At 28.3% G+C, this 24,860-nt stretch overlaps 1 protein-coding gene across 2 annotated transcripts; it reads left to right on the top strand.

Annotated features, from left to right (window-relative positions):
- Nucleotides 1-3,844: 3,844 nt before the first annotated feature.
- On the top strand, nucleotides 3,845-22,130 carry LOC132949102 (NPC intracellular cholesterol transporter 1 homolog 1b-like). 2 transcript variants are annotated; one of them, XM_061019885.1, is made up of 22 exons: nucleotides 3,845-4,050; nucleotides 9,167-9,326; nucleotides 13,366-13,554; nucleotides 13,775-13,922; nucleotides 14,335-14,458; nucleotides 14,517-14,691; nucleotides 16,242-16,361; nucleotides 16,487-16,704; nucleotides 16,762-16,860; nucleotides 17,223-17,401; nucleotides 17,795-17,995; nucleotides 18,065-18,353; nucleotides 18,465-18,767; nucleotides 18,887-19,105; nucleotides 19,178-19,341; nucleotides 19,404-19,665; nucleotides 19,767-19,945; nucleotides 20,019-20,250; nucleotides 20,317-20,430; nucleotides 20,600-20,762; nucleotides 20,833-20,944; nucleotides 21,089-22,130. In XM_061019885.1, exons 1-21 carry the CDS (start codon nucleotides 3,985-3,987, stop codon nucleotides 20,922-20,924), a joined length of 3,696 nt encoding a protein of 1,231 aa, XP_060875868.1. In that variant the 5' UTR covers nucleotides 3,845-3,984; the 3' UTR covers nucleotides 20,925-20,944; nucleotides 21,089-22,130. The 2 variants fall into 2 exon arrangements, with proteins under 2 accessions (XP_060875868.1, XP_060875869.1); XM_061019886.1 differs by lacking the exon at nucleotides 18,887-19,105.
- Nucleotides 22,131-24,860: the final 2,730 nt, after the last annotated feature.

Here is a 24,860-nt window from a genome sequence, read left to right as displayed (position 1 = left end):
GTATTAAATTTCATACAATTAACAAAATTCCATGGAGCAATAACTCCTTTAGCCACCCTCCCCTCACCAAGCAGATGCCCTTGAAACAATAGGCTGACAAGACCGTCTCTGTTCAGAATCGTTTTTTATTGTATGCAATGGTAGAAGATTTGAATGATTTTTTATTGAATTCAAATTCAACACATCTATTACATTGACTTACTATACCTATATGATGAGATACACATGACACCTACAACTATAGGTACAGCAGAGCGACTTTCCCGGTTTTATTTATTTTATGTTTATCTATTTTAAATGTGGTGTCTGTCATTACATAATACATTTTGAGCAGACAATTCACTTTAGGTCTCTAACCGTAAACAATGAGGAAAACTTGAAAATATAATACAATGTTTTCATAAGATGTTCCTACAAAAGTTAAAACTATATAATATATAAATATTAATATATATTTACGAACCATAACGATAATTCCATCAAACGAGTTTAGTTGGGAATTTTGTTGTAATTATTAATATCAATATTATTAACAAATCTAGAGAATTTTCATTATTAAAATAATGTATTACTATTTTTTTAAATATTTTTGCAAGTTGCATAAAAAATGTATTAATTTAATGGACTATGAACTAATCATAATTCATTAGCCACTATCATGTTTAAGGGACTAAATTTCACTATTGATTCTTATTATTACATGTTTAGTGATTATGTTACCCAGCAGTGGACTATAATTTTGCTATTTTTACGAAGAACCTATTCATATTATTCCATATTAAGTATACGGTACATCCTATTCACACGTTAATGTACAGCTAAGATTTAATAGTTTAAGAACCAAAGTTCAAAATACACATTGGGCAACCTCCCGTACCCTCAGCATGAGTGTCACTAGATTCTATTGGTCACAGTCCACAGATACTAAGGTTCTGTAAAATAAAAGATGTAAATTAACCATGTCCATAAAGTAAAAACATAGCTTCCCCGCCATTAAAAATTTGAACTCAAAAATAAAATGAATACAATAAAATAAGTATATAATAAGTACTTATAATATATATTTTATAACTGTACATTTTGAGCTGTTTATACGGACATTGTCAGTTTTCAATTTTTGATTCTGAGCGAAGCGATGAATCTATTGATTTTACAATGATGTGTGTTTTTTTTTAAATTTTTAAATTTTTTTTTTATTTTTGTGTCTGTCATCACCTTTTAGGACAGTAAAAGTGCTTGGATTTTCTTCAACAGTAACTTTTCTGATATGGTTGGTACTTTGGGGGGTCAAAAGTAAAAATTTCCCAGTAGTTTTCAAAAGCGACGTGAAAAACAAAAGAAAAATTAAGGAAAAGCGGGAATTTTTACGCAAAATCTGTTTTCGAGAAAATCGATTTTGGTTTTTGGTGTAACTCTAAAACAAATGACCGTAGGGACTGAAATTTTGACTGAATGTTTATAATTGCATTTCCTATACACCATAACATTTTCCAAATATTTTGACTTATTTTGAGCTGCAGTTTACGGACATTGTCAATTTCTATTTATTTTAGTTTTTTTTCTATAAATATCAATAAAATTTTATCTGTTGAGTAAAAAAGCTTTAAAATTTAATAGAAGGCTCCTAGGTTATTTTTTCAAAGGCAGATGAAAAAAATTAAAAATCCTTAGTCACAGTTTTTATTTATAAGCGTTTAAAGTTCAAATTTTGACAAAATACGGAAAAATCACGAAAATTAGCAAATTATTTTAAGTTGAGAATTCATAAAAATTTTTCTTTTTAAATCTAAGATTTGAAAATGTAATATAAGATTACTCATAAGTTTGTCTACCTTTATCAAAAAAAAATGTCTACAAGAAACTTAAATTAAATTTTTATGAGCGTCTGAAATTTATATTTTTACAACATTTGATATTCACTCGATTTCTCATGTAACAATTTTCTTATTTTATTGTAATTAAAAAACGAATGACTGTAGATACTTGAAAATTTCACTGAATGTTTATATTAGCATTTTCTATACACCATACAATTTTGAATATATTTTGACTCTTTTTGAGCTGTTTACGGACATTGTCAGTTTTCGATTTTTTTAGTTTTTTTTTCTATAAATATCAATAAAATTTTATTTGTTGGGTAAAAAAGCTTGAAAATTTAATATAAAGCTCCTGATATATCGTTCTAATAGCAGTTGAAAAATATTAAAAATATATAGTCACAATTTTTTTTTATAAGCATTTAAAGTTCAAATTTTGACAAAATTTATCAAATTTAAAATGTAATAATTATTTTGTAGTTAAAAATGTATAAAATGTTCAACTTTTATGGCTAAGGATTGAAAATTTAAAACAAGGCTCCATGTAAATAGGTTATATATAAATGACTTTATTCACAATAATATCATCAGATATACTTGGTAATATCATAGGCTGACTGACCGTTTTCGCTCAGAATCGTTTTTCTTATACAATGATATTATATCATTTAATTCAAATTTAACACCATCCATTACAGTGACTCACTTGTAACCTACTATACAGCAGAGCGACATCCACTTATCCACCTTTTTTTTTTTTCTATGAATGTCAATAAAACTTTATTTGTTGGGTAAAAAAGCGTAAAAAAGGCTCCTGATATATTGCTACAATATCAGTTTAAAAATATTAAAAATACATAGGCACAATTTTTTTTATAAGCATTTAAAGTTCATATTTTGATAAAATTTATTAAATTTAAAGTTTAATAATTATTTTGTAGTTATAAATTTATAAAATGTCATATCATATGTCAATAATATCATCAAATATACTTAGTAATCTTCGCTCAGAATTATTTTTCTTACACAATGATATTATATTACTAATGAATAATGTATCATTGATTGCCCACCTTTTTTTTAATTACTATAACAGTACATATAAGTATAAATTTATTAACATACACTAAATAATTAAAATCGTTGGAGGAAAGAACCATATCAACTTACTTATTTTTTGTCTACTAAGAACTTTATCGTCACGCTTTTAATAATATTGTGTTCATTGCAATTTTTTAAAATTACACTGTTAAGGGATAATTATAAAATATTTACATGAGTTTTTACAACAGGTCCACCATTTTCCATTGAACTCTGTTTTTAACCATTTTACGAATTCGAAACTAAACCCTTTTTTTATAAACATCGTTTTTTGTTTTTCACTTGCCATATTATGCACTCCTTGATTTCACGCTCATAATTGTGTATTCATGGAGGATTGTAAAGCATTATAATATAAAGTAGTCTGGGGCTAATTCAATGCTATCCCTTTAAAAGGTATGTTCTTTTTTGTCTCGATTGATATCATCGCTCAGCAATTGGTTTTCATTTTCATTTTTATTAGTGCAGGTAGACGTAGACTATAATTTACATTTTACGCGGTAGGCAGGTAGGTAGTTTCTGTGCATTACGATTCTTCTCCGATATTACGATGGGTGTGAAACGCAAAAACGCGTCTTTATTTCGACCGACTGCGACGATCTCCGCCACACACTGCGGGAGAACGGTCCTTATTATTATTACTTTTTTGTCGTTGTCGGCGTCGGCTGCGTATAATATAATTTCATTATATAGTATAATAGTATAATATGTATAGGTATACCTTCTTGGCCGTGCAGGTATAGTACTATAGTGGTGCGTTTCCGATGGGTTCGGTGGAAATATTATTATTGTATTATCGGTGTACACCTGTCGTTGTTGCCCCGAGATGGCGGTACTTGACGTTTGGTAAAGCGCGCAAGAAGCGATACCGCGCGACCTCACTCTCCGCCGCCCGAAAACATTCGACCAGTCGTGGGACCGGTTGATCATCGGCGATAACTCGCAACACTCTCAGGCCGCAGCCCGCAGACCGCAGTCAGCGTCCGTAGTTCGTTGTGCCTGCACGTCATTACATTCCGTGCTACCTGTTGACACTACACGGGACGCACGTTGTCCGTGCGTTATAATGTCGCCAATAATAATCACGACGGTCCTGTTCATCACTCTCTTGTCCGTCCTCCCGCCGTCACGGGTGAGTATTGCGACGTGCGTCGATCGCCGGTCGTTAATATTTTAGACACAAGATTTACAGATTTATTATTTAAATCTTGAACGTTTTTATTCGAAAAATTGGTCCACCCACTGCGCGTAGGTAGTAGGTATACCTGTGTTATACATTTTTTTCATATTAGGTACCCATAGGTATGCGAGTGTATCTTCCGACGTTTTTCTGATCGTACCTCCCTCACTACGCGCACGATTCGCTGCAGGTAGGTATATATATCTGATATTATACCGATTCTCGATCTGCGGTATATCCCACCCACACCGCATATGTAGTAAATAATAATACAATTATTCGTTTTACTATTTTACTATAATATTATGTAGCCATGCAGGACGTATGTATTATAATAAGTACCTATCGCAAAGTACAAATACAAATACAGACAATAAGCGAGAATACGTTAACTACGTACTTACTCGTATAATTGTGTGATATCACAATATACATACTATAGATTGTTTATCTCAAGAGTTTGTGATCGTGCAGCTGTTATGCAAAATATTTTTCATTACGAGAACGCAACACGGATTTAGATAAGTCGATTCGCGCTCAAAATATGTATTAATTTTATAATAAGAAAATCGTTTCGTTCATATTAATTCTAAATCCTCGCGTGCGGTGTGCTGTTAAACGGCCCTAGACGAATGGGGAGATCTTGCGATTATTTTTCATCTCTTAAAATGCTCTTATACTATTGTATTAACTATATTATAATAGTTGTTATAGTATAAATAGTAGGTACCTACCTGTTAAGTTGTTAACTGTTGTGTATTCATTATTCCGTATTCGTTAGACTACTCGCGTGTTATAATCTTCAGTCTAATTATATTTACAAATTTTAAATAATTAATTTTAAAATTTAATCGTGCTCTTTGTTATTTAAGGTTTTTTGATTTATTTTTCAACGTGCATATTATAATAATTTTATATTATTTTTATACTGAAATGATAATGTAAGTTAGTACCTATATCCTATCACAAAAAAAAATGAATATTTCAGTAGTCAGTAGGTACCTATATAATAATATATTATGTACAATATACATCTATATTATTCTATATAATGTATATTGTATTTTATTATTGAGTTCAAATTTAAATAACACAAAGAACTAAGAAGTAAACAACAGGTATGTTCACTGTTAAGTGGCGTAATTGGGGGGTTATTATTTTTCCCCACCACCCAGATATACCAACCTTTTTATTAATTAACTTTAATATTTATATCTTAATAACATTAATCAATATGGGTACCCACAACCATTGATTATAAATACTATTAATCAATGCTACAACCTATAAATACAATTTGTATATAAAAATGTGTGTAAAAACAATCAATTAGGTATAAATAGAATAAAGTTACATTTAAGCTGGGGAGGGGTGGGCTCAGAATTTTGGTTTTGTTCAGTAAATTATTTTGCCCACTCCTAGTTTTTTACCCAGTTACGCCACTGGGTATGTTGTACATAATATGGCATGCGATTTATTAATTGGTCAGTTATATTTTGATTTTAAATCTTAAGAGGACGCCACACCCACATGTGTTGTATCCGTCTTACAAACGCGTAACATACCAAATTTGCGTTCAGAAATTCAAGTTTTATGCCGTTAGCTTAAAAATTAGAGTGAATCGACCTATTATGAAACTTGATGGTAAGAACATTATTTGTGTTTTGTTAGATGTTTTTTTACGATGATTTAGTTTTTAAATGATTTATAGTGTGTATAATAAATGTAAATTAAAAATGCTCACAACTCACTTAAAAACTGAATTATCGTGTAAAAAACTTCCAAAAAAACACAGATAATGTTCTTACCATCAATTTTCATAATAGGTCGATTCACTCTAATTTTTAAGCTAACGGCATAAAATTGAATTTCTGAACGCAAATTTGGTATGTTACGCTTTTGTAAGTCGGAGACAACACATGCGGATATGATGTCCTCTTAATTATACCTGTAATTACCTATAGGTATTGGTGAAAAAATCAGTATTGCCATATTTTATAAAAAAAAAAATGTAAAATACCGAAAAGTAAACAATTCATTTTATTCTGACTATTATTATTTCAATAAAATAGAATTAGGTATATATATTATATAGTTGTCTTTAAAACGTTACTAAACTAATTATAACTGCAAGTGATACTGTAATGATGTATAGTGTGGCTTTTATTTTTTTCCCGATTAACATATTAATTATTCTGTTACAAAATCTTATTATAGCCGCAATGATATGATCGTTAAAAATGCGTACCTATTTTAAGTTAATATTGTTAAAAATCTAATTTTTGTAAAAAATTAGCCATTATATACATAGGGTTCTAACAATTAGGTACATAATGTTTAAAATAACATTGTAAACTTAATAATAACTTTTCAATTAAAAAAAAGATAATGCTTTTATAAGAGTGCTTAGGGCTAGTAAAGCGTTAAGTAATGTTGAAATTTAAAAAATGCTTGGTTTAATATCGATCACAAATTTGATCCAATTTGCATTTCTTCATAGTTATTTTAGTATCTTCCTACTACCTGTTTTATAAAATGCTGTGTTATTGCAAAGTACGAGTACCATTTATAGTATTTTAAATATTCTAATAAATAAGACATATATTATAATAGCTTGATTTAAAAAAAAACTTCCTATTTTAATAATTTTGAATAAAATTGTTGATTCTTGAATAATTATAATTTTTTATACCTTGATCAAAATATGGAATATTCCGAGAATAGCGAATCGTCAACAATACTATATATACGTTCTATATAGATTACTTTTTGTAAACAAATAATAATGTTTAAGAAATCAGTGTTGTTAACTCTGCGGAATGGTTATAATATGCAGTGAATTATAAATATAAGTTTACACATAACATACATTCATTATTCATACACGAGACCTCGTATATATAAATATATTATGTATCATGTATGTGTTTTGTTCCTACGTTTTTGATAAAATTCATAATTTCATACTTATTTTATTTTTTGTTTTCTTCGAAAATGTGAAGTATACAACGTGATACATTAATACAATAATACCTAATCTTAAAAGTATACCGGGTGATACATTAAATATTTAACTTAATAGACACTCATTATTTCAAAAAAAAACTATGTTTTTGAAACTAACGTTTCTGGAAATATATATATTTATTATTATTTTTTATCTCTATAAATTTTGTAATATTTTATTTTTGATAGTGATAACATGTATTTTTGGTTTCTTATTCCATTTTCTAATTTAGTATATTTTTAGATTAGTTCGATATTGTATAAAAATTGAATTTTGGATGAGTAATGGATGAGTATAAAAAACTAATTATATTTATATGTAGACATACATACTAAACTATAACTAATTGTACAACATTTTTATTGATCGATATATAAGGTACTCCGAATAATATTTTGCTTCGGAATATAAGATTAAAAATGCACGTTGTCGTTCAAAAAAAAAAAAAATAACGATAACGATAATTTTTCCCAAAAATATTGATTAGTAGATATACCGACTTAAAATTAGGTACCTAAACGAAATATTTTCCAAAACGTTAGTGTTTTCTGAAATAATGAGTGTCTTGGTTAAATGTATAATCACTTCGTAGGTATAGTTTACTTACTAAACTTACCTATAATAATACATAATATGTATCTGTGAATCTAAGAACATTTTAATTACCTATGTGGCTAATGACTAATGGCTATGTATCGTTTAAATATTTTGTAATTTGTGTTTGTTACATCTAAATGTAATTAATTTGATAGTTTTAATTGAGTCTACTTTTTTAACGCTGTGAGAGTGTGGTACTAGATATTGTGGTAATTAGTAACATGACATCAACTGTAACGGTGTTATAGAATTTCATAATTTTAACAAATGGCACGTGTAAATTTAACAAAATTTGTTTTATTTAATAGTTCCTCTAGGGTTTATTTTGTACTGGTTGTAGGTATAGGCGTATCGCTTATTTGCTTCTAGTCCAGTGGCGTAGGGGGTTGTATTTTTTAAATATTATTCTTGGGTACTTGAAACTTCTTAAGTATATTATAAATTATAATATATTATATACAAATACGATGATAAACAAATAATAATAATTCAACTTAATCGGCTACCGTAGTACCGTATTAATAATAAGTTTAATAACTATATAAATATAATATAATATAATATCCTATGCTGACAAACCGTCTCCGCTCAGAATCGTTTTTCGTATAGTATGATTTTATATCATTGAATTCAAATTTAACACCATCCATCACAGTGATCTACTTACAACCTACTGTACAGCAAAACGAAACCCACTTGCCCGCCTTTTTTAAATGTTAACTAAACATTTTATGTACACCGAATTCAATAATTCAATGCATATTAAATGGTACCTATACGGCTATACCCATGGTCATTAAAATTCAAAATTAAAGTTTATGAAAATTAAATGTAGGTATGAAACAAAGTTAGACAAATTAGAAATATGTAAAATTGTTTAATAGGTAGGTACCTAAAATAATAATTGCAGACCAGAATAAGTATTAACCGTCATAATTGCCATACCATGTTTAGTAAATTTTGTTTTCAATACAATAATCAGTTACCTATACTACACGATTCTGAAGTAGAAATTGCCATATTGAAATGTTTATAGGTATACCTAATCTGAAAATTAAATTACGATGGTAATTTTGTATTATTTACTATGGAAGTATATGGTCTATGTCCAAAGTATTAATTACATAAATTATATTTGTTTTGTTATGTCATAATAAATCGTTTTTTAATTAGCTAATATTTTAACCGTGTGGCATTTTGTTTTTAACGTATTGCAATTGCATATAGATATAAGTAAAAAAATTTTTTTATAGTAAGTTTTTACGAAAACATGTATAGTATATGTAGTATGTATAGGTAAGTCGTAACTCGTAAGTACTCAAATTTATAGATGTGCGGATAATTTTAAACTTTACAATACACACTATAATTATATCTTTCGTTAAGATATGCACGCAATATAGATATAGGGTACTGCGTTTTATCTGTTAATTTACCTAAAGAAAATTTTTTTTTTGATTCAAGGCTAATGATACTTGTATATGGTATGGAGAATGTGAAAAAGTAGATGAACTTCGTGTACTTAATTGCCGTTATGATGGACCCCCCAAACCAATGACCGACCCAAAATCTATAGATGTTCTTAAAACGTGGTGTCCTGATTTCATACAAGATCATTCAAAAGGTAAGTTGATGTTTGCTTTAACCACTTGTTTTTAAATGTTTAAAATATAATTTATTATATGAATTATGAGTTAGTAGTTACTAAAATTGTGATATAATGTATGTCGTAAAATATGATTTAAATAATATTGCTATTTTAATATATGTGTCAAATAGTATATATACCTATGTCCTACCTAAAAGATAATAGCTATATAGGTGTCATAGATAATAATACTTTTCTACGTAGAAAACATTTATTATGAATGTTATATATATACTGACAAAAGTTAAAATTGCACCTACGGAAAAATTGTTCTTATAATCAAAAAACAAAAATGATTAGCAATATATCATTTTATATCATATTATATATATAATATATATATCATATGCGAATAATGAAAAACCTTGTAACTTTAGTTTGTAGGTACAAACTATATAAAAGCATACACCATGAAACTATCTTTATTTGTATTATGTATTTTATATATATGTTGAATTCATTAGATACCAACTTGACGCATGGCTAAAAGAAATTAATACTCATTTAAAAATGTATTTATACGTATACCTATTATAATAGGTATTGATTCGTTTGAAGATGTCAGCTGTAGCTAAATTTAAATAAAAAAAAAATTTAACTCGTGGTATTTTTTAATGTATATCCAAAATTATCCATGTAGGTACGTATAAACCTATATATTTCAGTGGAATTAGTGAATTATGCAATTAAGTAATACAGCGTATTACCTAATGAGTAATGATCCTATGAAATATTCAGGTTAGTTTTAAACATTTTTTAATAAAACCAGTTACTCTTTTATAATAACGAATAGATGTATACAGATGTATACAGAAGTAGTAAAGTACCTATAATTTAATTATTTCGTAATACATTGAAAGTTGAAGGTAAATTAAACTGCCATTGAACCAATTTATAAGGAATTTTGTATTACATTTTCAAGCTTATTTAGTGAAAATATTTTATCGATATTTATAAAAAAAACTAAAAAAAAAAAATCAAATTTTAAATGTTTATAAATAGACCAAAATATTTTTAAAATCATACTGTATATAGAAAAATATAAACATTCGGTGAAAATATCAAGTATCGTTGAGTAACGGTCATTCGATTTTTAACTATAAGGAAATCGTTCAATGAGAAATCGTTAGTTTACGCGCGTGAGTATTTAATGACGAAAAAATACAACTTCATATTTTCAAAAAATTAATAAAAATCTAAATGCCTTTAATTATAAGTTATATAATTAACTTGAAAATAGTCAACATTTCAAGTATCTACGGTTATTGGTTTTTGAGTTACACAATTCCCGTTTTTTTGTTTTTCTAACGCTTTTTAAAACTCTAATGCATCATTGTAAAACCAATACATTCATCGCTTCGCTCATAGTCTAAACAGTCAAATCATATTACAATAAAATTGTTTTGTATAGTTTAAAAACCGTCCAGATTATTATTCTTCTCATTATTGACAATGGACATTTATTATATTTATCTAGTACACTGCACAGATGTAATTGTAAGAATATAAATGTATAATGTATGAAATTTATATTAGTTACCTAATAGCCTATACGATTATACCTTCCTATATTGAATTTAATATTTTTATAAACACGGTGTCTACAATATAAGTTCTATCAATAATTCAAAGCTAATATTTAATACATTTTAATAATTTATAATAAATAAACTTATTATTATAAAAGCAAATATTATATATGCGTACCAATTGAAAACAAATTTTACCTATCTAATATAGTTTACAATCGTTCAATATCATAAAAGAAGAGAAATGCAAGTAATACGTTCTGAAACATTTATTATAGAATCACTTGGTAATGAAAATGCATTCGTAAAAATAATAAGTACCTACCGGTGTACCCGAGATTATTTACCGTGTGAAATTTTACCTCTTTTTGTGAAATATTCCGGGGGTAAATAATCCCGGTTACGCCAGATCACTAATATGTTGTTTAGATATAAATAAGTATATAACCCTAATACCCCATTAACTACAATAATAATTTATTTAAAAATAAAATAAAATTAGAAATGTTAAGATTAAAATATATATTCAACTATTTAAGAATTTGGATGTATTTGATTTTGTATACAATTTTACCCATACCTCTATTTTTAAAAATTACTTTAAAATGTTTACTCAATAATATGTTCTGGCTTAAGTAGGGATAGATATTGCAATTTCAGACGAATTAGATGTCACTATTTTATAATTTCTTGGAAATATAATATATAAAAAATGTTGAGTTTGTAAATTTGTTATAAAAATTTAAAATTCGCATACTAATAGATATTGTTTTGCTGTCTTGTGAAGAGTTCGCATCGAAAAATATTTAATAATTAATAAGTATTAACTAAAATAATACTTCCTTAAATGGAATTGTAATATTGTATTATAATAATATTTATGTTACAAAATGTCGATAGAATTATTTTGACTACAACCGATCAATGATCATACTTGTTTATTAGTATCTTTAAACGTTGTATCCAACATAAATGCATGTCTTAACAGTTGACATTCTAATAATCTTATTTACATTATAATATAGGTTTTAAGTACAAAGCACTCATAAGTAGTTGTTTCGGCACAGCGGTTCGTATAGTAAATTTACCATTTTCCTTGTCCATCATCGAGATGTATGCCCGTAAAGATTATAGGCTTGAGTCCATAAGTTACGCATAATGCATGCACTCTCGAGCACTCGTATTTGTTGATTATGGCATGTTAAAATGCATCTTCTGCGACTTTTAATTATTTATAATTTATGGTCGAGTATTTTTTTAAATACCCAAATGGATAAATGTCGGCACTTCATGTTTTAATTAATATTGAAATTATATTTAATTTTAATAAAAAATAGAACGATTTATGAGAATACATTTTAAATATTAGAGTGATTCGATCTATAATGAAACTTGATGGCAAGTACATTATCTGTGTTTGTGTGTGGGTTTTTTACGATAGTTCAATTTTTTAGTAAGTTATGCGTATATAAAATTGCGTAAATTAAAAATGAACATTACTCACTTAAAAACTGAATTATTGTAAAAAACCGACTTACAAACACAGATAATGTTATTACCATCAAGTTTCATAATAGGTCGATTCATTCTAATTTTTAAACTAACTGAGTTAAATGTGATCGGCTGATCGTAAATTTGGTATGTTATGCACTTGTAAGACGGAGACAACAAATATCCGTGTAGCGTCCTCTTAAAGTAAAATATTATTATTCGAGAACTTTAAATTACAGTACATTGTTATTTGTTAAATATTCTAAATTGGTATTTTATTAAATAGATAATTTTATTGTTTTCGTTATGTTTGGATTTGAACTTATAAGTACCTACAATTTGATTCAACAATGTTTTGATAATAAAAATTAGGTTTATTCTACAAACTAACCTAAAAATAATTAATAGATATAGTTAAATATGTTTAATGATTATCAACAAATACGAACACTGATTTAATTTGAGTATCTATAGCTACCAGCTATTTGTGCTTCCATAAATCATATTATACTATGATCAATTGTTTATCGAATTTATCCATATATACTTTGATAGTCAATATCGTGGAGTAAAATATTATTCGTATGGATATCTTAGGAGAATGCTGTTCAGATGTTATATTTATATTTTCCCTAATTTAAAAATAATTTACTTCATTAGAAATTATTTCCTAGGCAAACATTATGTTCAGAATATTCCATTTTACTTTTAATATAATAATAAATTTACCTATCATCAAATTTGAGTGAATAAATATATTTAAGGCCCCCATAGAATCTTTTAATATTTTAATTTTGAAGCAAGTTACCTATGAGTATTTTAAAATTTAAAAAATTTACAATTTTCCTAGAATAAATTCAAAAAAAAATTTTTTATAATTTATATTTAATTTATCTTGAGCTGATTGCCTGATTCTAATAAAAAGTTACAAATTAACTATTAAAGCTTTAATTGTTTAAACTCATTACACATATTTTATTATTTTGTTTTATTAGATGGACAAACTCTTAACACGTGTTGCGGAGTCGATCAGCTTTCAACATTAGGCACAAGTATTGTACAGGCTGCAAACTTCTTACACAGATGTCCATCATGTATGAGAACATTTGGAAGATTTATCTGCGAGTTGGCTTGTTCACCGACGCAGAGCCGATTTATGAATGTCACCAAATTGACGAAAATAGGTCAGTATACAATTTCACCATGATTACTATAAAATTTGCTTATTAGTTATTACTTATTACGAAATATTTAAAATCAATTCATGAGTTACTCGTATAGTTGTTAAATACAATTTCTATTGAATCTCTAAGATAGAATTTCGTCATTGTTTTAAGAACAACAACTGCGCCATTACTGTTTTACAACCATACACTTTTTTTTAATATTGTATCTGCTATCTAGGTACTTCGATACAAGAGTTGGATTTTTATATTTCCGATTCGTATATGCAAGGGGTTTACGATTCGTGTAAATCCGTGTCAAACCCGGCTACTGGTGAATTAGCCATGGATGTTATATGCTCAGGAGCAATAGGATGTACAGCACAAAAGTAAGTGTGAATATAGTATTTAGTTGTACTGATTTTGGATACTACAAGCCTGGATTACCTAAGGCGGGCAGGGGGCCATGGACCCGGATATCGAATAATATAGTGGGCCACTGGCGGGTAGAACGTTTCCTATATTATGTATATAGATGGATATTATTATTATTTTTTGGCCCCTGCCCCAAAATTATCTTAATCCGGGGCTGACCAGCTGTACATCCTAATACATTTTCAGAAATGTTTTTGAATGCAACGAGTATGAATTTATGAATTTATTATTGCTTTCTAATATTAACACGTTTGTCCTGTCGATTGTAGTGTATAGGTACCTAAATATATAATTATAATATAACTGTAACTTATATGTTCTTGTTTAACGGTGTGACTAAGTTATAAAATATTTTTTTTCTTTTAGATGGTTTCGATTCTTAGGAAATAATCCATATCTAGGTTTCGTCATAAATTTCATACCAGTTGTAAAAACTGATAATCCCCAGCGGTTTGTAGGCCCAGTAATACCGTGTAATCAACCGGTAGATGTGAGTAATGTATAATTATTGTTCATAATAACATGCCATTAAACATTTCGACTTTCAGAATAAAACTACTGCTTGTAGCTGCATGGACTGCGATGAAAGTTGTCCGTTGCCGGATAAAATACAAGAACCTCAAAAATCGCTCAACGTAGCGGGTATTGAAATTGTAACTTTGTCATCGGCAATTTTGTTTGGTTTCATTATGTCGATATTTGCAGGATTCGTGTGTTTTAAAGGTAATTGTATGATTTAACCATATATTACCTATATTCAGTAGAAGTGTAGAACCTCCTTATAATTTAACCCCCTATAAAACGGAAATCCTCTTATAACAGAAAATAACAACATTCCCGAATTATGTATATCCCGTACATTTTAGGCTTCCTATAACGGAAAAATAAGTTGGTACCGAGCGATTCCATTTAATATATATACTATTACTATTGTGCCGAAATAAACACAAAGCTATATTATATAGTTGTTAATAAAATAAAAGGAAACAATTATTGTTAATATAATCCAACAAAAATCTAACCGAGAAAAAATGGCCAAGTCCCAGTCGGCCAGACCTAAAAAAGTTCTCCCGAAAAAATCTGCCTAGGTATCAAAATAGTGATACCTACTACATTGCGGCCAAGTGTAATACTCTTTCTTTAGTCAATAACTTTAAAACACATTACACAAATACACTCATGCGCAACAAATCTCTTTTAACTGTACCTATTTCTATCACTTGGCTATTATCTAATTTTGTCTCTTTGGGGTTGTCAACAACTAAAATAGATTTCAATCATCAACATCAACTGGTTATTTTTCTTTGAAACTGGCCAAGTAATGACAGTAAAATTAAAAGGGAATTGTTGCATATGAATGTATTTGTGTATTATGGTTATTGACTAAAGAAAAAGCATATTTGCCCGCAATGTAGGTCTTACATCTTTGATATGCAGACTTTTTGGGATCTGCAGGGACTTTGCCTTTTTTTCACAGTTAAAGTTTTGTTGGATATCATTCCTTTTGGGTTGCTTCTGCATAGTAGACGAGGTCTTCTAGGATTTAATCGTAATTATATGCAGTATCCGACAACCAATTTTTAGGATTCCGTACGATAAAGCGGGACCCTATTACTAAGGCTCCGCTGTCCGTCCGTTTGTCATCATGTGTACCTCATGAACCATGAAAGTTAGAAAGTTGAATTTTTCACAGATTTTGTATTTCTGTTGTCGCTAAAAATCCTAAAATATATAACACAAGCAGTGTTGCCAACATGTTTATAGATGATGGTACGGAACCCTTCGTGCGTGAGTCCGACTCGTACTTGGCCGGTTTTTTACTATACAGTATACTTGGTGGTTATTGATTCAATGCAATCAGAACTAGCCTCACTAAAATGGCATTAAGTTTGAGATAATTAAAAATTTTAGATTTTACCTTTTACATACACTATAGAACCTACCTTTGCGTCAAATTTCACGTTTCTACTTTTAAGGAAAGTACCTTATAATTTTGAGGATCGGTCAGTCATTAACAAAAATTCAAACTTTGAAGAGCTCCCTTTCAAAAAACCTTAATATTAAGGGCTCAAATTTGTATAATCTAAGCTCCGTATGCTTAATCTATGTTTCAAATTTCAAAGTCCACCTTAAGAGGAAGCAGAGAAAGTTAGAAAACCGTCTGAAACCGTTCGTGTAAAGATACATTGGTATTGCTGGAACTTGGTCTGCGCACTGCTGTAGTGCACTCAAATTGTATATTAATTTACTAACTTTATAAGACGTTATTTCAGATGTACTAATGAACAGAAACAAGAAAAAAAATGATAAACATAAGTATATTGTTGCAGAGCGTACTAAAACAAAACATAAAAATAATATGTTGGAAAAAGTTTTTTATAAAATTGGAAAATGTAAGTACAATAGAAGACTGCGTATTTATAGTAATTTAGTAAAATTATAAGTTCTATTTAGAGTCTTTTTTTTATTGTTTAAATTTGTTTGTTTATTAATTATTTATTATAAAAAATTATCATAGATTTCGCGAGTAGATCACATATTTCACTTATGGTGTCAGTGTGTCTAATTACCACATTAAGTCATGGTATTCACTACATAAAGATCACAATCGATCCAGTAGATTTATGGTCATCTCCAAACAGCCAATGTCGGCAAGAGCGTGAATATTTCAACACAAACTTTAAGCCATTTTTTCGAACCACACAAGTCATTATCGTGCCAAACGGAGTTCGAGATGTAAGTTTATAATCGACAAAACAATATTAATACTAATGAATGTATTTAATATTTTAGGTGCTTTATAACACTTCTGAAGGTTCATATACATTTGGACCAGTGTTTAACCGTACTTTCTTGCTGGAAGTTCTAAAATTACAACAGAAAATTGAAGCCGTAAGTTTTTATAAACTTTTGAATGATGTTAATATTAATATAATATAATATACAAACTATTGGGGGACGGAGTGGCCGAGCTGATAAGTCGTCGGTTGCGACGCGCATCCTCTCTGGTTCGAGCGGAATTTTTCTTCGGGCAGTCACGGTGTCCGGAGAGAGGCCGCCATCCCCCACCCGGGCATGACAGATACCTACAGGTGCCCACTTAAAAATTCTGCCAAAACAAACACACATGTTCAAAACCTACAGTACCCTACCAGCCTACACCACAGTTCCACAGGCAAATGACCTCAGAAGCCTCAACCCCCGAAAAAAAAATATACAAATTTTTTAATTGATATTATATTTTTCATAAACAGTTGGGCAGCCCATTTAACGGACTAGACAAAGTGTGTTTCGCACCACTTGTATCTAAATTCAAAGGTCCACCAAACGTTTCGGATTGTGTAGTTCAAAGTGTTTGGGGCTATTTTGGAAACAAACCTTACAAACTGAACCGGCTTGACAGTTACTTTGATAAATTAAAAATGTGCTTTCAGTAAGTGTAATATTTATAATTTAAATACTGTTTTTAAATACTGTGTTTTATTAACAAGTTATAATATCGCTTATACATCTATTACAAAATGAAATAAATATAATTTATGTTATTGTTTTTTTGTCCATTTGGTAGTCTAAGTGGAAACTAAAAATTAACACCGCCAAATTCATCACATGTAATATTTCTACAGCTTCACCAAAGACACAAATACCTCTAAATACATACTTTTTATTACAAAATGTAAAGATCAGTCTTATACGCATATTGTAAAATATAATAATTTTTGATGAAAAAAAAAAAATTTCAGTCATTAATAATAAATAAAAAATTACAGAGTAAATTATTCTATTTTATAAAAATAAAACATAATAATCATTTTTTTTTTTACAGTAATCCGTATAATCCACTGTGTTTAGCACCTTATGGGGGTCCAGTAGATCCGTCTGTGGCTCTGGGAGGCTTTTCCAACTCGAGTGAACCAATAACTAAAATGTCTCCTTATGAAAAAGCAACATCGTTGTTATTAACATTTGTACTCAACAATCACAACAGCAAACCGTTGTTAAAAGATGCACTAGAATGGGAAAACAAGTAAAGTAATTTGTATTATGTTGTACATTTTCATTGATTTGTGTTCTAATGTGGGCATATATATATCAGGTTTTTAGATTTTATGAAGAACTGGACTATGGTGTCAAAACCGTCTTTCATGGACGTAGCTTATTATTCAGAACGTTCGGTGGAAGATGAGTTGGATAGAGAATCTCATTCAGATGTATCTACAATAGCTATAAGTTATTTAGTCATGTTCTTATACATAGTTTTTACTCTTGGATGGAGTAAAATCTTACTAAGTTTTTTCGGAATCGTAATCGTTATATCATCTGTTGTTTGTTCAGTCGGTTTTTACGGTCTAATCGGTATACCGCTGTCCTTGATCGTACTGGAGGTAATATACTCTACATAATAAGAATATTGCTGTTATTTATGATTTTATTTCTTTTTGTTTTAAATAGTATTTACTTTTCATAAAATAATCTTATTATGTTTGTTTTATCAGGTCATACCTTTTATTGTTCTTGCTGTTGGAGTTGACAATATATTCTTAATCATTCGAACGTATCAACAAATGGACAAGAAAGAAGACGAATTGGTGCCCGATTACATCGGTCGTGTTTTAAGCAAAATCGGACCTTCGATTTTCATCACCACTCTCGCAGAAATCACATGTTTCTTTATCGGCAGTTTATCTGATATGCCTGTAGTTAGATCGTTTGCATTATATGCCGCGATGGCTTTAGTGTTCAATTTCTTGTTACAGATGTCTTGTTTCATAGGTTTATTAGCATTGGATGCTAAACGAGTAAGTATACGTACCTCGTCAAAATAATATATTATACCTTTATAATTGATTATTCATCATATATATTTCCAAGTTTGTGTATCTATCTACTGACATTGTTTATTATTTTGTCAATTCAGAAAACAGTTAAACAAGAAATTAAAAAACAAAGTTTAGTGTACACCACTTTTCAAAAATTATACGTTCCAGCTATAATGAACAAATATGTTAGACCATTAATTGTATTATTATTTAGTGCATGGCTTTGTATGAGTATTGTAGTTATTCCAAAAATTGATGTGGGTCTGGATGTTGAACTAACTATGACCCATGATTCATATGTGCTTAAATATTTTAAAGTAAAGTACCCATCAATATTAGATATTAATTACTATAAACTAATTTAACTAAATATTTATTGTTTTTAATAGTTTATGAAACGTTATTTTTCGACTGGACCTCCTGTTTATTTTGTGGTCACTGACGGGTTGAATTTGACCGATGTTAATGATCAAAATCTTCTCTGCGGTGGTATTCATTGCGATCAATCTTCAATCGCTAATCAAATTTACAGAGCTTCAAAAATGGCAAATGTGTAAATTCTTAATGTGACTTTTTCATTGGTTATTATCTAATCTACATTTTATTAATTTTTAGAACATACATAAACAGGCCTTCAACGTCGTGGATTGATGATTATTTCGATTGGTCTTCTCTTTCAAGTTGCTGCAAAGTGACTCAGAACAATAGTTTTTGTCCGCACAGCAGTGAATATATAAATAATTGTACAAGCTGTAATATCATTAAAAATGATTGGGGTCGACCAGATGTGCAACATTTTGCAAAGTTTTTACCATATTTCCTCCAAGATAGCCCAGATCAAAAGTGTTCGAAAGCTGGACATGCAGCTTATAGTGATGTAATTATAAATTAAATGCCAATATCTTATTATTTAAATTTTGGTAATTTCAATTTTAATTCATTTTTTATGCTAATACATTTATTTAACACACATGTTAGGCAATTTCTTTCAAAAATAATTCAACCGGACCTAATTATTTTATGACTTTTCACACTGTATTAAAAACATCCAAAGATTATTATGAATCAATGCGTTCTGCTAGATCAATAGCAAATAATATGACTGAAGCAATTAGAAGAAAAATTCCAAATACGACCACTGTTGTGTTCCCATATAGGTGAGTTTTCACCAATCATCCACATTTATTATTATAATTTATAATACTTATTAATTTTTGATTGTATTTGCAGTGTTTTTTATGTGTTTTATGAACAATATTTAACCATATGGCAAGTATGCGTTCAGCATTTAGTGTTGTCGTTTGTAATGGTAACTTTTGTAGTGTGGACGTTTACTAATTTCAAAAAATCTTCAGCTTTTACTCTTCTAATTGTTAATACAATGATAACTGTTGATTTGTTAGCATTTATGTATTATTTTGATATTTCTCTTAACGCAATATCGCTAGTAAACATTGTAATGGTGAGTTGTACAAAAACTTAAACATAATCTGTTTAATATATTTTGGAACTGTATTTTTATTTTTAGGCAATAGGAATAATGGTTGAATTTTGTGGCCATATAATTTTTCACAATGCAAAATCAATTATCTCTTGTCCAATTCAACGTGCTACTCATTCTTGTGTAGAAGTTGGGAGTTCGGTAAATACACAAATTATATATATCTAATGTATCTACTTTATGTAAAATGCACATGAGTAGGTATGCCAATATTATAAAGATTGAATGAGTAAAATTTGTTTCTATGAACATAAGGAAATTGAATGCGTTAGGTGTGTATAGAATATAGATGCATATTTTTGATTAATAGGTGTTTTCTGGCATTACTTTGACAAAATTTGCTGGCCTTGCCGTACTTGGTTTTGCTAACACACCAGTATTTAAAATATTTTACTACAGAATGTACATGGGTATTGTTATTATTGCTGCATTGCATAGTTTAGTGTTCCTGCCAGTTTTACTAAGTTACAAAGGTATTCTGAACAAATTATTTATTTATTTATTAATCAATTATGTTTTAATTAATGTATTTTATTGTCTTAGGTTCATATCATGTCCTAGTAGAACAGACTGATTGTGCTAAGAAAAGAAATAGAAGTAGTAAGCTGCAACTGTTAGAAGTGAATGTACTTTGACGAAAGAAAAAAATCAAAATGTAATCACTTTTATTTTTATGTAACTGAAAATCATTACTCTTTTTATTTTTTCTAACTTGTTGGTACACCCAAGTTGTTTTAATTTAGTTGCCTATTAATCGTTTATGAAAACCAATGTTAATATTAATTATATGTTTTTACAGATAATCAGAACATTTTAATTTACTGATGTTGAAAAAAAACAACTGTGATACATTTTTATAATTTTTTTATGTTAGGATAATGCAATTTTAGCACTTAAAATGTTAACTGTTATAAGTTATTATATCATGATTATTATTTATAACTTTATTTGATTTGTATTTTTGAATAGGTGAGTTTTAATTTTTTTTTTATTAAAAAAAAATAATTATTTATGAATTTACAAAATAATATAAGTAATAAAATAAATTATTATAGAATTAGCTGATTTAGTTAGTTTTAATCAGAACTATCTCATCAGATAATTGTGGTTTTAATGTAATAATCTGGATGTTATATGATGCATCATGTTTATTATTAACTTTATTAGTATTAATATAATTTGTATGATAAACATAATCTGTATTTTATAAGACATTATATTATTACAAGTAAAATAATATCAATATGTATGTGTTTCGAACACTGTAGGTATAAGTTAGGTTAGATTAAGTTGGCCTATATTGAGAGTTATTGTAATTCAAAATGAAAGAGGCACCAAAAGTTGGATTTGCTTATGACAAATCACAAATGTCATAGGTACATCAATATTTGGAGAATTTTTTGTTAGTAACTATGGGTTAAAAAAAAAAAGGCTGTTTATACAATGAACCATAAGTTAGCTAGAGTAAATTGATTATTATATTATATATTATCCTATTATAAAATATTAAAATTATATTGGTTAAATGACTATTGAATGGTATACCTATATACTAAAGTAATTTTTGAAAGCTTATTATTAATTATATGTCATGAAAGTTTATTTATTACTATAGGTTAGTTTATGTTTTGTTTGTATCAACTAAAAAAAATTAAGTAAGTATTGAATTATAAAAATATTTTCTGTGACAATTTGTTCCTATTGTATCTTTTTCTTGATTGTGATTTGTGGGTTTTAAAATTACATTAATACAACATAACAATTTATTTGTTAAATGTTTAAAATGAAAATGTCATCTTTTCATTATGATTTTTAATTATGTTTATTACAGATTAAATAAATTTGTGTATCATAGTGAATCGGTTGTTTTGTTTTTTTCATTATAAATTAAAAAAAAATACATATAGCTTGAAATTTATGTTAATTCTGAGCAGAGCGATGAATGTATTGATTTTACCTTGATATGCTTTTTTATTTTTGCCTGTGTACAAAAAGCTAAAAAAGCTTAAAAAGCTTTAATTATCAACTTCTAACTTTTCTGGTAAGCTCGAGAGGTCAAAATTAAAAACTCGCGTTATTTTTCAATAGCGTTGAGAAAAAACAAAAAAAAATTAAGAATAAACGGGAATTGTGTAACTTCAAAACCAATAACCGTAAATACTTGACATTTTGACTCTTTTTAAGTTTTTTATAGGCACTTTAATTTTTAAAATTTTTTTAAAGTTTGAAGTTCGAATTTTTTCTTCATTGAATATTTACGCGCGTAAACTAACGATTTCTCATTGAACGATTTTCTTATTTTCTTATAATAAAATTAAAAAATGAATGACTGTTACTAAACGATACTTGAAATGTACACTATATGTTTTACAGTTTACACCATAAATTCCTATAATTGATTAGATTTTAAAAATTATATAAGATGAAATTATTCAATTTTCAATTTTTAAGTTTTTTTTTATAAATGTCAATAAAATTGTATTTGTTGGGTCAAAAAGCGTGACCCAAGCACCCAAGCAGTGTCAATTTTTAATACAAGGTGCCTGATATATTGTTACAATAGAAGTTAAAAATATTAAAAATACATGGGCGCAATTTTTTTTTACTAACATTTCCAGTTTGAAATTTGAATTTTGATAAAATGTATCAAATTTAAAATTTATAAAATGTTAAACTTTTATAGTTAATGATTGAACATTTAAAACAAGGTTCCACTACGTAAGTAGGTTAATCTGTAACCAATGAATATAAAAACACGGTTTTTTTTTTGTTATAGTTATTTTATATTCAAATTTAGACAAAATTAGATATTTAAACGAAGAAGAACGATTTTAGTTTTATTTGATAACATTATTGGTAGGTACTTGAAACTTCTAAAGTATATTATTATATTATACAAATATGATAATAAACAATAAAATAATAATAATTCAACTTTACGTCTATCGTATTAATAAAAACAATATAAATATAACATAAAATACCCTAGGCTAGGCTGACAAACCGTCTCCGCTCAGAATCGTTTTTCGTATACAATGATACATAATTTAATTAAAATTTAACAACATCCATTACAGTGACCCACTTGTAACCTACTGCAGTACAGCAGAGTAAGATCTACTTGCCTGTTTTTTTATTTTTATTAAATACATTATTTGTTAATTGTAGGCCTTATTTAAAAAATTTATATAAGTATAACCCCATCAAATGTGAATACATTGCCCATGCATGAATCGTCTATATACATCATAAATAATAATTAATAATCATGCTATAACCATAAAAAAGTATATTGCTAGTTGCTACAGTACGTGTTTTCTATTCACAAATTATCATACTTAATAATTATCTAAGAATTTAATTTGAGTTCGTGTCTTTTTTTAAATTGATTATTTTTTTATGTACATAAATAATAATATTATAGTATTCGCTTATATAGGTAATATGTAAATGTAATCTATTATAATTTTTAAATCGTTCGCATCTATATATTCCATATTCCATACCTACCTACATAAGGTACTACCCCGAGACCTAAATCCGAATTGCGAACTAATATCAAGTAAATTCCTTACTTGTGAGATAATATTATGTGTAGTTACCTCAGTGGTCGGGAGTCGGGACGCTACTAGTTTTTGTAGTGCGCTAACGCTACACTGCTACAGCTACTTTTTCGCTACATTTATAAAAATGTTGTTATTGAAAACTAGTGTTTGTAGTTTATACTGATTTGACATTTGGTCATTGGACAGGACCCAGGACAAAAACTTCACTAATACACTCGTCATCATCATAGTATAAATAAACAAATATAATCATGATAAATAATCATGATTGATATATTTTAATAATCACCAATTAGATTGTAGGTAGCGACAAAATGATAATTTTCGCTACACTAACCGGAAATGTTTAGCGCGCTATAGTATTTCGCTATCTAAGGCCTAATGTAGCGACGCTACGCCAATCGCACTACAATTAGCGCGCTTTTCCCGACCATTGTTTAAATGCTTACAAAAAATAACCATGTCCGTATTATTAGTACTTTTGTACAAATAAAGAAGCGCGCTACTCCCGACCACTGAGTTACTTATACCGGCTATACCATGGTACTTAATACTTATATTATGACGTGTATAGTGTATATAATTAATAATACGTTCTTTCATACTCATTCAGGGACGTGTATTTAAGGGGAGGGGCACAATGGGACCGTGCACCTCTCCATTCACCGAATTTATACTTTTTTTATTACAGTGAGTAGATGTAAGTATTAGGAGGACGTCTACCCGAATGTGTTGTCTCCGTCTTACCAACGTATAGTAGTTAATATTATATACCTATATCAAAATGTACATCTGCTGAGTGCTGACAATTAATTTGTATCTAACTAGTTGGCTTAAAAATTAGAAGGAATTGACTCATTACTAAACTTAAATATAAGAACATTACATTTCTCGTTGATTTTTTACGATACTTTTTCGTTTAATGTTTAAGTGTATTATGAGCATTTTAAAATATTAATATTTTACTTGTACTCATAACTCACTTAAAAATCAAAATATCGTAAA

This window comes from Metopolophium dirhodum, chromosome 7 (assembly GCF_019925205.1).
Source record: "Metopolophium dirhodum isolate CAU chromosome 7, ASM1992520v1, whole genome shotgun sequence".
NCBI classification, from domain to species: domain Eukaryota; kingdom Metazoa; phylum Arthropoda; class Insecta; order Hemiptera; family Aphididae; genus Metopolophium; species Metopolophium dirhodum.
Note: the sequence above shows the minus strand (reverse complement) of the source record. Positions and strands in the feature narration are given on the sequence as shown.

Bases quoted from the DNA above. Each gene is read 5' to 3' on its own strand.
- LOC132949102 (XM_061019885.1), top strand. From the start codon at position 3,985: ATGTCGCCAATAATAATCACGACGGTCCTGTTCATCACTCTCTTGTCC. The intron at 14,459-14,516 runs GTGAGTAATGTA...TTCGACTTTCAG, and splicing joins CGTGTAATCAACCGGTAGAT to AATAAAACTACTGCTTGTAG. The intron at 20,251-20,316 runs GTGAGTTGTACA...TTTTATTTTTAG, and splicing joins CGCTAGTAAACATTGTAATG to GCAATAGGAATAATGGTTGA.